Genomic DNA, 16421 nt, shown 5'->3' with positions numbered 1-16421 from the left:
AATGACATTAGACTGTATTAGAGAAAATTAATATCAGAGAACATCTCTATGCTAATGATATCCATGATAATTTTGCCCTATTAGTTATCGACAGCACTCACTCATTTATTCATTCATTCATTTAAAAATAAGAGTATACTGGGGCCCGTGGGTGGCTCACTTGGTTAACTTCTGACTTTGGCTCAGGTCATGATCTCATGGTTTGTGAGTTCAAGCCCTGCATCAGGCTCTATGCTGACAGCTCTCTCTCTCTCTCTCTCTCTCTCTCTCTCTCTCTCTCTCACACACACACACACACACACACACAAATAAATAAAACATTTAAAAAAAAATTTAACTAGACTATACTTTATGTTTTCTGCCAGTCTCTGTACTTGGTTTTGAAGATTAGAAAAAAATGACCCTTTCTGTACAGGAGATCATGGAATAAAGCGTATCTTGACATATTTGTTGAAGTACTATTTTGAGTGTTAAATATCATGTATGGGGTTCCTTTCCTTTGAACATAATGTACTATCCTCATTTATGTCTCATTCAGCACAAATTTTCATTTGCTGATATATAATTGAAGGCTGAGTTTCTGAAGGAAATTTGGTTAGACAAGGAACTTTACATGAGAATGGGGAGAGTTGGGCAAAGAACAGAATAGAATTATTAAATAATGTGTCAAACTGATCCTATTTTGTTTTAAAAATATACATTAAAAAAATCATGTTTTGTGATTGATTTGCCTCAATAACTTTGTTTCAGAAATGTTGATCTGTTTTACTACAGGTAAAAGGATATCTGGTCAAAATGCTAATACAGCCACTTGGAACTTGCCTTGAACTCTGAGGAAGCCTGATTGTTATTGGTGGTGGACTATATATTAATAAAAGACAAAGGGGAATGAATGGCTAGACATGTCAGGAACAACTTTACTACAATTTTAACTATGCGAATGTAGAAAAGGATCTAGAAGATTCATAGAACGTGGCAACCTACCAAAGATTGTTCAGCTCTCCTACTTTGTCTTTTCCTATGTACATATAGTTGTATCAGCACATATGAACCTGTACTCCAAATCACGGCACTTTCTCCTTCCATGACTCAATTCCATACAGAAGTGGAGTGGCTTCCTGTTCTGGAGCATGTCCTAGTAGGCTCCTGGATTTTCATAGGAGCACATAAACCATACCCTATGACTTACTTGAATACTAAAAGAAATGCATCTGAAATAAAGAATTTTGCACTTTAGATCTGTATACCATAACAGAACCTCAAACTTTCTGGGAGTTTAGAGATGCTAACTTTTCATTTCTAAGAAATTATGTTAATGGGGATTTTTTTTGAAGAATGACCAGCCTACTCAGTCTCTAGATATCTAAAACGCTATCCTTAGACCATGTCCAACACCTCAGATAGATGCTCGGATCGTCCAATTTTGCCTGATTGCAAAATTAGTTGTCTTTGTCACTCTCAGGTTGCTGTTCTGCTACGTGTCCACACGTTTTTTTAATGACATAAATTTCTCCAGTGACCCCACTTGCCTAATAGATCCTACTATTGGAAAGGAGGAAAGAAAAGATGGAAACAATTTTATCTTTTAGTAGGAACTAAAACTAAAATACTATCAATCACAGCAAAAAAAAAAAAAGGTAATATATGAAATCTCAGTGAAAAAAAAGTAACAACTAATAACATGTTTTCATTTTGCAAATCTCTTTTCACTTGGAGGTGCTGATGGAATGTGAACTGACAGTAAGTAAATCAACAATTGATTGTGACTGCATTAGATAAAGATTTTTCAGAGCAAAGATGACATCAGTGGAATGTGTTTACTCATTCTACATGGTAACCTGTTTCTCCTTCAATGCCAGTCAGCTCTGACAAGAATGCCCCCATCTGAAACCTTTTGTTTCCTGGGATGTTCAAAAACGTATGCCAGGTAACTAATGAGGAAGAAAACTAAATACCTACAATGGAGGCTAAAGAAGGAAACGTGAGTGCCATAAATTGGACAGTAAATTTTTCTTATGTAGATTTAACCAATCCCTTGAATTAACATGTGGAAAGTCACCACTGCTTTTTTTTTCTCACCATGATATGATGTTTGTGCTGTTGTTCTGTTTATCTTTATAATTTTATTCATGATATCTTAATTTATATTTAATATAATATTTAAGGAGTGATACAGAAGCGACTGTATTGGTTCAAGTAATCATGTAGAAGTTGAGCTCATGTAAATGTCCTTAGCGATTTATAAAAATCCATTTCAAGGGCGCCTGGGTGGCTCAGTCGGTTGAGAGGCCGACTTTGGCTCAGGTCATGATCTCATGGTTCATGAGTTCGAGCCCCACATTGAGCTCTGTGCTGACAGCTCAGAGCCTGGAGCCTGCTTCAGAGTCTGTGTCCCCCCCGCCACTCTCTGCCCCACCCCTGCTTGTGCTCTGTTTCTCTCTGTCTTTCAAAAATGAATAAACATCTAAAAAAATTATTTTAAATAAATAAAAATAAAAATCCATTTCATCTCCAAAACTTTTTCTATATTAACCACAGAGGTAAGTACAGTCCGGCCTACAGAAAATATACTGGTTAATCTGTTAAAGTGTCTTACGAAATCCGTCTTTTATTTATGGAGATTTCATTATGGATTTTACACTTCTACATTTTTGCTCGTATTTGGGGAATGAGGGTTCAGATGTGATTTTCACTCATGCAGAATACTAGATTTGATTCAGTCCCATTGCCAAATGCCAGTCAGTTGTAAAGAATTTAGAAAAGGGGGTGGCTCAGTGGGTTGAGCATCCCACTCTTGATTTCAGCTCAGGTCCTGATCTCACACTTTTGTGATTTCCAGCCTTGTGTCAGGCTGTGTGCTGAGAGGGAAGAGGCTACTTGAGAGTCTCCCTCTCTCTCAGCCTCTCTCCCCTCTCTCAAAATAAGTCAATAAACTTAAAAAAAAAAGGATTTAAAAAAGTAAGGGTAGCTAATACACCCTGATAAGCTTTTTTTAATGTTTATTTATTTTGAGAGAGAGAAAGAGAGCACCCTAGTAGGGGAAGGACAGAGAGAGAGGGAGGCAAAGTCGTAAGCAGTCTCTACACTGTCATTGGAGAGTCTGACACAGGGCTCGATCCCAGGAACCTGAGATCATGACCTGAGCCGAAATCAAGAAGTCAGATGCTTAACCAACTGAGCCACCCAGGCACCTTACACACTGGTAAGCTTTTTAGAATGTGCCCCTGGAAGATGCCTGGTTCAAACTAGCATATTATTCCTCCACTACACTAAATCCAACATTTTATTTGTAAAATCAAGACAAAAACTGAAAATAATTTTCCTTATTATGGCATATTACACATAAATCGTGTCTTAAAACCTCCCAAAAGCCTGGTGACTTAATTGAATAAACTAACCCTACGAATTTTTATGAAGACGTTTTCTATCTCCTAGACATTAGAAAGCTTGTAGGAAAGGCATGAAATGACTTAGGTCTGAGAATGACCCAGCCAGAAACAAGACCAATCAATTAGGTGCATAGCTTTAACAAACTTGATCACAGAAGAAATTCAGGGGCGCAACAATACCTTGTTTTTCCAATAAGTATTGAACGAAAAATAAAATAATTTTATCTTTAAACTCTCTTCCTGGACATTTCTTATCATTTATTGTATATGATGTACCTGTTCTTAATCAGTTGCAGATAACTAGGTTTTCCCCTGGGAAGAACGCCATTCTTTCTTTCCTGCCATTTAAGGAGTACCTCCTTTGTGTTGGATATTTTATGTATGAGTCATCTCCTTCTGGGGATATAACTTGTCCCTCGTGATATTTTTTTCCTTTTTGGCCTGAATCAGCTTACCTTTCACAAACAACAACAACACACACACACACACACACACACACACCCCTCTGGAACTACCCATGTGTAACGCTTCTTCTCTCTTTGGTGGATCTGAGCACATAATGTCACATCATGGATCAACAGAAACACATACAGAAAACAGGAAAGTGTTTCCAAAGGCAACACAATCCATGGGCTACAGACGGCCTTGTGGGGCATGAGTCACAACAGTTAAAATGTCCAAGTTCCCTTTTAAACGGTGACTTCACAAATACCGGATTATTCACGTGTCATGCAAAACAGATCCAAGGACTTTCTTAATTGTATCCAAGTATGTTGATGCTGTTTTCAGATTTCATTGCAGACCATTCATAATATGCTACCTGTGAGCAAGCTTAGCATGAAGTAAAACCGGATGAAGTAAAACTAAATTGTGTGAGGGCTGGGACTGATATTGAGAAACAGCATGAGTTCTGCATGATACAACGTGTACGAAAAATGAGGGAAAAGATTTGGGTGAGTCATGAATCATGCGTTCTAGACAGGCATGGGTTGGGAAAATCAAGAGACAATGGGCAGGACCGACATTTCAACTGTTATCTTAGAAAAAGATGATCTTGGGGCACCTGGGTGGCTTAGTCAATTGAGTGTGGGACTTTGGCCCAGGTCATGATCTCGGGGCTCATGAGTTCGAGCCCCACATGGGGTTCTCTTCTGTCAGCCTATCAGCACGGAGCCCACTTCAGATTCTCTGTCCCCCTGTCTCTGCCCCTCCCCCACTTGTGCTTTCCCCAAAATACATAAATATTTTTAAAAAAGGAGAGCGATTATTTTAACATTTATCGATGTATATTTGAATGCTGACCTGTTCCAAAGAAGAACTTCCAAGCAGAATTGTATTTTTCTGAACATATCCTTCAGATGCCTCGCTGCCCTCTTTGTGGGATTCCGGTCTCTTTCTGGAATTCACTGTCTCTTCAGAATCCAAAATCTCCTCCTGGCAGCTCCCATCTATTTACCCCAAAAGGATCACACGAAACTTGACTTTCTCTATGTCAATTTAACGTTGGCTGAACACACAGTAATCTAACCACTTTTTTGTCTTATAGGGGATAAAGCTTGGTTTTCCGTAATCTACAGTTTAAGCAAATTATTTTCTGTCTAATGTACCAGGAAATCGCGAAAGCCCGGGGCAAGTTTTAAGATTAAAACACAACCACAACGCCAACAACTTTTGTTCCTCTTCCTGTGATGCTCACAAAGTGGGTAAAGTATAGGTTCCGCATTCCAGCCTTTTTTCCCACTTACCATATAGATCCTGAAGTGTAGATACTCTGTGTTTCTGTGCCTTAATATTACATGTTGTTTACCACAACACCTACCAGTTCTTGTTGTTTTGTTAAAACCAACTTAGGAGATGAAGAGGTTCAGAAGAGGCCAGTGCACTTGGGTTCATTTTTCTTTTCTTTTAATGTTTCTTTATTTTTGAGAGAGAGACACAGACGGAGCATGAGTGGGGGAGGGGCAGGGAGAGAGGGGGGACACAGAATCCGAAGCAGGCTCCAGGCTCTGAGCTGTCAGCACAGAGCCCTATGTGGGGCTTGAACTCACGAACCTGAGCCAAAGTCAGACACTTAACCAACCGAGCCACCCAGGTGCCCCGGGTTCATTTTTCAAGTGGGGAACGCTGAGAACAGTTCCCAAGCTATGCAAACACAGAGGGACTTTATTTGGGTTGCCCTGTTTATTTGCATAGAAATGTCTGCATGTCTATAAACGCTGCATGTACGTTATTTCTCTCTCGATCATCTGAAAACGGTAGCATCTACAAAATGCATTTCTTCATCTAGCTGGATGGACACTGTAAATATAAAACAAACGTCTCTCTTCCAGGCTCGGAAACAAAAATGCCGGAAGATAAAATATGGGATTTTCCACACCTTCCAAAGTTAGAATTTTAACAAAACTCTGGGCACTTTTAACCAAAGGAAGAGAGCTTGGTTTCCAGCAAGATGTGAGGCGGGGAACTGAAGAGAGAGAGCACTGGACTACAGTGTCCAGAGTCCTGTTGGCCTTTCTTCCTTGTTCACGGATACACTGTCTTGCCTTGCACGAGTCTTTAAACCTTCTAGAGCTCAATTATATCCTCATGTATAATATAACTGATAAGCAGCCTGACTCTTCACTGTGCAAGTTCCATAAGCCTTTTGTAAGCTCACAAATGATTTCGAAAGCCTGTTAGGTGCTACCTGTAAACGTGTACCTGGGTGGCTTCCAGGATCCACGTTGCAAAGACGTGTCAGAATCGAAGGGACATGATCGATACAAACGTGCATTGCTCAATGTTTAGCACACACACACAAAAAGGTATTCAATATCTATTTGCTGACTCAGATATTAGACTAAAAATATAGACGTCTCACTTACTCAAACATAACCATTTATGATGTTTAATTTTATGTGTCCACTTGGCTGGGCTGTGGCGTCCTGTTTGTTCACATTCGGGTCTAGATGTTGCCATCCAATGGGATTTGTAGGTGTGATTAACATTTAGAAGGTCAGTAGACTTTGAGCAACATAGATCACCCTTCATGATGTGGGTGGGCCTCACCCAGTCATCTGAAAGCCCTAAGACTAAAAGATTGGGGTGTCCCAAAAAGGAAGGACTTGAGTCTCAAGACTGCTCAAGACTGCAAGCTAGGAAACGTGGCCTGAGTTCTTGGCCTGCTGGTCTGCTCTGTGGATTTCCATCTCACGACTGTAACTCTATCTTACTTGAATCTCCAGCCAGCTGTCCTGTGAGATTATGACTCAAGCCTTCAACTCCTGCCTGAATTTCATATCAACTCTTACCTGAATCCCCACCCTACCAGTGGGTCCTAAGGATTTCAGACTTGCCAGCCCCCATAACTCTCTCTTTCTATTGGTTCTACTGCATTCTGCTTTCCGGGGGAGTCCTGACTAATTGATTATTCAAGTTAGGATTTCTCAAAACGAGGGATCAAGCTGGCTTGAAAAATGAGTTTGTTTGGTTTATAAAGACAAAATGAAATAAAAAGTTACACAATCTGATCATTAAAAAGCAAAGGGGAGATGTATCTAGGCAGGAATAAAATTTTTAGGGGATGCTATTCTGTAAATGGGGATTTAAAAATGGGGCCTAGGGGCGCCTGGGTGGCTCAGTCGGTTAAGCGTCCGACTTCAGCTCAGGTCACGATCTCGCGGCCAGTGAGTTCGAGCCCCGCGTCGGGCTCTGGGCTGATGGCTCAGAGCCTGGAGCCTGCTTCCGATTCTGTGTCTCCCTCTCTCTCTGCCCCTCCCCCATTCATGCTCTGTCTCTCTCTGTCTCAAAAATAAATAAACGTTAAAAAAATAAATAAATAAATAAATAAATAAAAACGGGGCCTAACCTTTAGAATTGTTATGACATTTAAATAAATTAATATTTACACTATTTAGAATAGAATGGTCCTAAGACAGTGCCAGGCACCTAGTAAGAACTCAGTAAATGTTTAGCTGGTGTTAATATTTTCATTATCATCAATTATCTTCACCATCATTTCATCAATTATCAGTTATCATCAGTTACCTTCATTATTCCCTGTATGTGCTTATGATGTCTGCCCACATAATAATTAATAATTTAATCCCCGTAGCTACCCCGTTGTGGCAAGTGTGATATGTCCGTTTGACAGAAATGGCAAAGAAACGTTAAGAAATTGGCCCAAGGTCACACAGTTAGTAAATGGTGAAGATTAAACATAAAGTCAATAGAAAAATACCATAAAATATAGAGGGCTTAACCATGAGTCCTGCCTCCTCACATGAATTTTAAAGAATTATTTAAATAAGAAAGACAAGGGGCGCCTGGGTGGTTCAGTCGGTTAAGCGGCCGACTTCGGCTCAGGTCATGATCTCGCGGTCCGTGAGTTCGAGCCCCACGTCGGGCTCTGTGCTGACAGCTCAGAGCCTGGAGCCTGTTTCAGATTCTGTGTCTCCCTCTCTCTGACCCTCTCCCGTTCATGCTCTGTCTCTATCTGTCTCAAAAATAAATAAACGTTAAAAAAATTTTTTTTAAATAAATAAGAAAGACAAAATGATCATTTGAGAAGAACTAAGCAAACACTAAAGAAAAAAAAATAGAATTTTTCCCCATGAATTTGAATGCATGTGTATACAACTGACACTTAATGCTTTGGTAAAAACTCCAGTGTGGTTCTGGCATGAATTTGTATGTGTTAACCTAAGAATTTAGATTTTAGTTTTTAAGGGATTACCTTTAAATTCCTAGATTAATACACATGAGAATTACTTACTTAAAGAGCCTAACATTCATAAATATGAACTCCCATGCTAAGATTGAAGACAATATACTACTTGTCTTCTATCACCCAAAGCACTTATTTAAAAGCTAAAACACACTCTTTAAAAAGAATGGCTTCATATTAGAGAATCCAAATATGCCATATGCCATTGTAAGATCCCGCAATAGTAAGTAAATCATTTTTGCCATTTAGGGTTATAAATTCTATGTACTTATAGAAAATTGGGCCATGTTTAGCTTTCCCCCCAACTTTAGCTATATTTAGGGATTTTCAGCCATCAGAAGCACACATAGGTCACCAATCAATGGTTATATTTAATACAGATTAGCTTTTGCAAGAAACCGTCTTAATGAATTTGCAACTAATGTTAATACAAAAGGTTGAAAATAATTAGTCTCTTACCTTGGGCTTCTCCTTGTCCTCTCTCCTCAAACAGCTTCATTAATCGATCATTGAGAATTCTAGTATCAACTTGCAGGGGTGCTAAAAGAACATATTTATGGTAACTTTCTCATCAGTTAATTTAATTACAAAAAGAAATTATCAACCATTATGGCTATTTAGTTATTTATAGGTCATAGACACAAATTCTATCCAATATGCTGCCTTGTTCTGAAATTAAAAAAAAAACCTTTAGTAAATCAATGATAACTGGAACAAGGACTTTTAAATGTATATCACAGGCTATTCATAATAGGATACTTCTTCTCCATTAAAAGTGATCTAATATTCAATGGAATATGATATATACTACACAAGAGTCATTTCAGAACAAGCCATTATGGTTTGTCAAATCATAGAAAAGAATATTTTAGCAAAATGAACATTTTCTACTAATACTTGCCGTATAACTTATTTTTTACTGAATATATATAAGAAACAAACATGGGTGGTGTTAGGTGGTCTTAGATTCCCATATATATGCTAATGCAATATAATAGCAAATACAAATGCTACTTAGTTCTTTTGTGAACCTAAAGTAACAAGGTTATGTCAGTACAAAAAACACAAACAACCAAAGAATCAAAGAAAAAAAAACACATAATCATAAAAACACGACACTGGAAGAGGGTTTAAAGAATCATCCAGGTAGATTTGCTGCTGGAAAGAACCAAACATAAACGATGCTAATGTGGATGACCACCCCAGTCTTAGAATTCGAATATACATACATACATCAAATATGTTCCCCTTCCTATAGAAGGCAAGTGAACCAGCTAAACTGTGGTTGCACTTTTACAGTAGTAGTTTTAATCCAGCCCAAGTATTCCTACTACTTATCTCTCTCTTTGCACTCCATGGGTGAGCCAATGCTGAAGATGGTCATTAATTCTGGAACTCACACCTGAAACTCTACCACCAAGTGGTCTAGAAGAGCCTTGAGGGGTCTTCACTGAGCCAGTTAGAAGCTCCTGAAAATTCCAGGTCTCCCCTTTCTATCCATGCTTATGATCTTTTGAACATTAGTGTTGGGGAAAAAATCCAGTGTAGCCTATAATCATAGGCTTAGGTTGCTGGAGTCAGATAGAATGGTTGAAAGGGCAACCTAAAAAGGTCTTTAAAGTTGAGTAGCTTCTGCTCATTGAATCCTGCAGATGGTTTTCCCAAGTAGCAGTTGACCTGCAAGCGTTCTTTTCCTGACAAGGGCCAGCACAAACCTCCTACCACCCCAACACTTTGGGAAAATGGAGAGGGGCCATTTCTGGAAGCCATTTTGCAAATTTTGCATCAGGGAAGCATGAACTTGCATTCCAGCATTGCCTGGATCGTTATAACTCTTAGTGGAACAGTTACAAAACTTACAAAGCTGATATATGGCTCATAAAAGAATCTCATTTGGAAGTTAACAATGAGCAATAGCAAAGGCATAGATGGGGAAATACCTACAGATGTAATAAAAGCTTCAATATAAGGACTTGGTGGTCCTGACACACCGATGGGGGTCACAGACAAGAATAAATGAACATACATTTGGATGTTAAAACGAATGGATAGCCAAAAGGTAAATGGGATCAATACAGAGATAACATCTTTAGAGAGAGGCAAACCTACGTCCAGATCCCAACTCTGCCACTTACTCGCTCTGTAACCTGAGGCAGATTCTTAGAGTCCCTGAACTCGAATCTCCTTGCCCCAAAGATGAAATGGTTGTGAGGGTTAAGAAGATAACACACGTAAAGCACCTCGCTTCATTCCTGGCATAGAGTAGGTACCCAGTAAAGGGCAGCCACCCCCTTTACTTGTTTGTTAACCATTTAGCAAGTGTATGAAGTGCATACTTTTTCAATAGTTTAGATTCTGTGATTCTGAATTAGTGTTTGTGTTTTCACTATGAAGTAATGAATTCTAGACCACTTTTGGGGTGTTGTATGAGAGAAACCTGAATAAGAGACCCCTAACCAATAATTGTTATAGAGGTTCTGGTTTCTTTCCTTACCAGGCAGACCCGGTAGGGAAACCCCCTCAATGATGCCCCAGTAAAACCCTGGAGAGTCAAACGGGTTACATAAGACAGAAACTGAAAACAAGAGAATGTCCCCTTCAAACTCAAATTCAACAATTTGGATGAATCTGCTTATTTTCCCCTCCAGAAATATTCCCAAAGGGAAAGGTAGAGAAAGCCAACAGCACAAATGTAACTCCCGAGGGGAAAGAGAACAGAGAGAGCCAAAGATGGGGGTCCCCTCCATGCTTGCCAGATCTCTGTGATCTGAAGAAAAATACTAAATCTTTCTAAGCTTGTTTCTTCATCTTAAAAGTGGAAATAATAACAACTACTTTGGGTGATTTTGCATTGGTGGGTCAGAGCTACTATACCCACCTGAAGACATCCCTTGAGCACTCAGTAAGTCATAATAACCAATGTTTACAGAAGACTTGCCAGGTTTTGGATATTATGCTTAGCACTTCACGTTTGTTTAGTCATTTATACACGAACTCAACAAATATTCCTCAAGTCGACTCATGTTCTATGCCATCTGCTGCGGTAAGATTTAAAAATTCATCAGCATGGGGCACCTGGGTGGCTCAGTCGGTTAAGTGTCCGACTCTTGGTTTCAGCTCAGGTCACGATCTCACAGTTTCGTGAGTTCAAGCCCCTTGTCTAGCTCTGTGCTGGCAGGGCAGAGCTTGCTTGGGATTCTCTGTCTCCCTCTCTCTCTGCGCCTCCCCTCATGCTGACTCTGTCTCTCTCAAAATAAAAAAAAATAAACTTAAAAAAGTTCATCAGTGAACAAGGTAAGCAATATCTCTGCCCTCTGTGTTCAGAATATGGGGAGAAATACATATCACGGATAACCTCACTAATAAAGAGATTAGTGATCATTCCGTATGAGTGTGATAAAGAAGGTATACAGGGAAACATCACCTTGGTTAGTCAAGGGAGTTGAAAATTGACATTTAAGCCAAAACTTCGGGAAGAGAGTCCAATGGCCAGTAAGGAGGCTGCCCCAGCACCTGTGAGTGTCTGGTGTCCAGAAAGAGCTCCATGAATATAAGGAACAAGAAGAAGTCCCACGTGGCCAGAGCGCAGTGAGCACGTGGCAGGAACCTGAGATGAAGAAGGACAGTATATTGGTCTTTACCTTGAAAGCAATAGGCAACAATAAGAGAGCATCAATGAGGGAGTGGCAAGACGCTGTGTGGACAACAGATTAAAGGAGAGAAGGCACGGATGTGGACAAAAGCAGTCCAAAATATTCCAGATAGGAGCTGGTGTTCACTCGAGACTGGGTAGGAACAGCAGAGATGCTGAGAGGCAACAAAGAACGAGATCTCATGTATCTTATGAGCCAAACATTACGCTGGAGTCTAAGGACCTTTAAGGTTTAGTGGAAAAGAAAGCTGCTAAAGAAATAAGTATAGCGATAAATATGTAAATAATAACTAGGATGCATGTCAAAGGAAAAAAAAAGAGTGATGAGAGAAAGAGAAGCATAATTAAAGTCTGGTGATCAGGGAAAACACATTTTGTGTGTCAAATCCATGGGCCTCAACACTCTGTAAGGTATTATTATGAATTAGTTAGTTATTATTAAATAAATTCAACATGTGATGGTTAACTTGATGTGTCAACTGGGGTAAGCTGTGGGGCCCAGTGGTTTGGTCAAACGTCAGTCTTGATACTGCTGTGACGGTATTTCTTAGATGTGATTGACATTTACGTTGGTACACTTTGAGTAAAGCGAATTACTCTACATAATGTGGGTGGGCCTCATCTGATCAGTTGAAGACATACGGGAAAATGCAGGTTTCCCAAAGAAGTCATTCTCCTCAACACGGCAAGATAGAAACTATGCCTCCATTCCAGTCTGTTGCCCTGATGAATTCAGTCTCAAGACTGCATATCAATGTTTGCCTGAATTTCACATCAACTTTTACCTGAATCTCCATCCTACCAGCCTGCCCTACTGCCCTGCAGATCGACTTGCCAGCCCCCACAGTCACATGAACCAATTTCGGAAAATAAAAATAAATCTCCCTTTCTTTTTGTCACTCTTTGTCTCTATCTCTCCCTCTGTATGTGTGTGTGTGTGTGTGTGTGTGTGTGTGTGTGTATGCACACACATATATATACATAAAATATATGTATTATATACATGTATATTATTATTATGTAATACATACAAACAAAAAGAGAGCCTATTTATTGGTTCTGTGCTCTGTTTCTTTGGAGACCCCTGACACGTAAGCTAATATTACCTACATCAAATCATATACACAATTGTAAAATAATAAAACGCTGTGTAGCTTTGGAGTGGATGGTATATAGAAGCACTGAGATCTGAAGTCCATATTAAGTAAAGTGTATTTACCAAGAGCCAAGAACCAATTGTCCATTGTTTCTACAATCTTTGTTACATAAAAATTAACATACTATCCTGCCAGGACTTATTGCTAAAAAGAGAAAATGGTGGTGGTGTTGGTAGATTGTTGACACTGAAAAAGAGTCATAAATTCTACGAAACATTGAACGTTGTCTAACATATGTCCCTTTATATTTAAATTCCAGGAAGCACAAAGTAAGATAAGTGCTTGAGTATAGGTATAATACCGTCCTCTATTTCTCATACATTTACTTCTCCCTTTTTTGGTGCCCCCAAATCCCTCTTTCATCTATATTTGAACTCTGCTTTCACCACATACATTTACATTTCTATTATACGTTGCCTCAAACTGTTTTGGAAGTAAGTAGAGAACAAATTATAAATAGCTTTGCCACACCTACTGCAAGAATCAAGACGATTCTCAGCAATGAGACTGACAACCTTCCAGAAAATGTCGACATCACTCTGAAGGGAAGCACTGTTCTCGTGAAGGGCCCCGGAGGAATCCTGTGAAGGGACTTAAATCAGGTCAATACAGAGCTCAGTCTCTTTGGAAAGAAAAGGAAGAGGTTCTGACTTGACAAATGGTGGGAACCAGAAAAGAACTGGCAGGGCACCTGGGTGGCTCAGTCGGTTGGGCGTCCAACTTCGGCTCAGGTCATGATCTCACAGTTCGTGGGTTCGAGCCCCGTGTAGAGCTCTGTGCTGACAGCTCAGAGCTTGGAGCCTGTTTTGGATTCCGTGTTTCCCTCTCTCTCTGCTCCTTTCCTGCTCACACTCTGTCTCTCTCTCTCTCTCAAAAATAAAATAAATATTTTTTAAAAATTTTTAAAAAAGAAAAAACTGGCTACTGTTTGCAGCATCCGTAGTCACATACAGACCACGGTCAAGGGCGTTACACTGGGCTTCCGTTACAAGATCAGGTCTATGGATGCTCACTTCCCCATCAACATTGCTATTCAGGAGAATGGTTCTCCTGTTGGAATCCGGAATTTCTTGGGTGAGAAATACATCTGCTGGGTTTCGATGAGGCCCGACGTTGTTTGTTCAATCTCTCAAGCCCAGAAAGATGAGTGAATTCTTGAGGGAAACGACATTGAACTTGGATTGAACTCAGTTGCTTTGACTAGGTAAGCTACAACCGTTAAAAACAAGGATGTCAGAAAATTTGGGAATGTTATCTATGTTTCTGAGAAAGGAACAGTTCACCAGGGCTGATGAGTAAGATCTAAGTCGTCCAGCTACAGAAACAGCAAGATGCCGGTGATTTTTTTCAGACGTATCTGTGATATTTTCAAGATGCGATAAAAGCTGTATTGACTCGGGGGGGAAAAAAGCAAATGATAAACAAATGAATATGAGAACAAAGCTGAACCAGGGTGAAGATAGTTGGCAAACTGGATGTAAAGGTGGCCACCTGCTTGAAAATGTAGGACCCAGAGGGAAGTACAGGCATTGGACAATCACTGCGGACTAAGGGAGAGTGACCCACAATATTTTATTCCATTACACTTACTTGTCCATGGGTAGAGCCATTCATATCTTATCGAACATCTTATTAAGTCCACTTTCGTCCTGACATTACAAAAATCCCCCCAATGCAACTATATATTGTGATCTCCGAGGAATTAAAACAGACTTCAAGAAGAATCCAACCAATAAGTCCTCTCCAGAATTCACTGGGATTACCTTTCATCCCCCAAGTGTATTGGGCAAATAAAAGGCTGGGATTTTTTTTTTTTTCAATTTTCAGTTCACCTTGCTTTGGGCTACTGCTAAAAACTATCCTGAGAGTAAGTCCTCGCCTTCTCTTGTACATGTCTCTTCTGATGATACCCGTTGATCCTGTATCGTCTAAAATTAGGCATAGTTACTGAAAACTGTCTTTTCAAAAAATGTTTGCACTGTGTTTGATCCCTTTTATCGGAGGATTTACCCCTCTCTTTCACTAAAAAGTGCAGATTCTGTGACTGGCGCCCAACGGTGAAATACGGTCTTTGTTATTTTACAACTGCAACCAGACTCAAGGTTACAGAAGAAGAAATAAGAAGTCATATCACTGCACCTTGTGGTTCAAAACTTAAGTGGTGGTTCCATGCGTTCCAATGAAAGGAATTCAGTAGTCACTAGGCACGGAAGCTCCATATGCTAGATGAATTTTGCACTGCATCCAAGAATGCTCATTTTAAGCTCAAGGAGCAGAGGCGGCATTTGGAAAGGAATGATGCGCCTCATATACATAACACAGGCCTTATAATGACACCAAACTGCTTAAGGCCCCGTGTCAAATGAAAGCAAATTCTTGCTGCTTCTATCTGACCAGCTGGCTGTCCTTGATCAAAAATTACCTTCGCTGCCCATCACGTTGTTAGTGGTTAAAACTTACCATTTAAATTGTAAGCTGCAAAATCTAAACGGAACTGCATGTGTGATCTTTGTCACCTCATTTTCATGAATGGAAAAGAATATTCTGACACAAAAATTACATACTTAATTCTAGCTCACCCTCTCTGCTGACCTCCATCCCACACTGCCTTGGGTTTATTTCCTCATCCATCAGTGGGTCAAAGTAATTTCTGCTGTATTCATTTCCTGTGGAAAGTACACGAAGTAAGGGTCAGTGATTATTAGAAGCACATGAACCAAAATGTTAATTTTGAAATCGACACCAGCACAGAAGGGCCATTTTAGCTACTTTATAAGCTTAATTTTTGTACAAGTCCTTCCAGGCCTCCTTTTTTGTAATTATCATCTTGCAAAAGGTCAGAAAAGGTAATTCAAGAAACAAGTTCATGCTATCTTTCGGTTGCTAAAAAATTAATGAGAAAATTATCAAATGTAGACTTTAGAATAATAATATAAAAAACTGAAGCAAAATTATGTTTAGGATAGACTCAAAAAATGGACACTGTTGGATTACAGTGATGTTTCAAGTTCACCGATCGTTGTGTTTGCCTGCTTGTATATCATTCCCAAAGTAAACTGTGTTGTTGTTTCCAGAATTCTGTCATCGACTTACTAGTACCTTCATTATGAGAAACTGTAGAAAATTTCCATGTTGACAGTTGAATAAAAAGAGAGAGAGAGAGAGAAAATAGAGAGAGAGAGAGAGAGGAGGAAGGAAGGAAGGAAGGAAGGAAGGAAGGAAGGAAGGAAGGAAAAGAAGGAAGGAAGGAGGAAAAGAAGGAAGGAATGAAAGAAGGGAAGGAAGGAAGGAAGGAAGGAGGAAGGGAAGGAAGGAAAGGAGGAAGGAAGGAGGAAAGGAGGGAAGAAAGGAATGGAAGGAAGGAAGGAAGGGAGGAAGGAAGGAGGAAAGGAGGGAAGGGAGGGAAGGAAGGAAGGAAGGAAGAAAGGAAGGAAGGAAGGAAGAGGGAGAGAGACAGAGAAAAAAGAAAGTGAGAGATGGTATTGCTTATAGGTCTTTTTTGTTCTGTCAAGTTAAGT

General features: G+C 39.7%; 1 protein-coding gene and 1 pseudogene across 1 annotated transcript in view; one reads left to right on the top strand and one right to left on the bottom strand.

Annotated features, from left to right (window-relative positions):
* Positions 1-16421, bottom strand: part of LOC109249552 (uncharacterized) — a 276220-nt gene that overhangs the window by 182708 nt on the left and 77091 nt on the right. Inside the window, exons 6-8 of the mRNA XM_053905327.1 lie at positions 15483-15569; positions 8554-8634; positions 4692-4837 (exon numbers count right to left, since the gene is read on the bottom strand). Coding sequence (XP_053761302.1) covers positions 4692-4837; positions 8554-8634; positions 15483-15569 — 314 coding nt within the window. The remainder of the gene's footprint in view (positions 1-4691; positions 4838-8553; positions 8635-15482; positions 15570-16421) is intronic.
* On the top strand, positions 11116-14195 carry LOC109249541 (60S ribosomal protein L9-like; annotated as a pseudogene).

Source organism: Panthera pardus, unplaced genomic scaffold (genome assembly GCF_024362965.1).
Source record: "Panthera pardus isolate Hobbes unplaced genomic scaffold, ASM2436296v1 HiC_scaffold_17, whole genome shotgun sequence".
NCBI lineage: Eukaryota > Metazoa > Chordata > Mammalia > Carnivora > Felidae > Panthera > Panthera pardus.
Note: the sequence above shows the minus strand (reverse complement) of the source record. Positions and strands in the feature narration are given on the sequence as shown.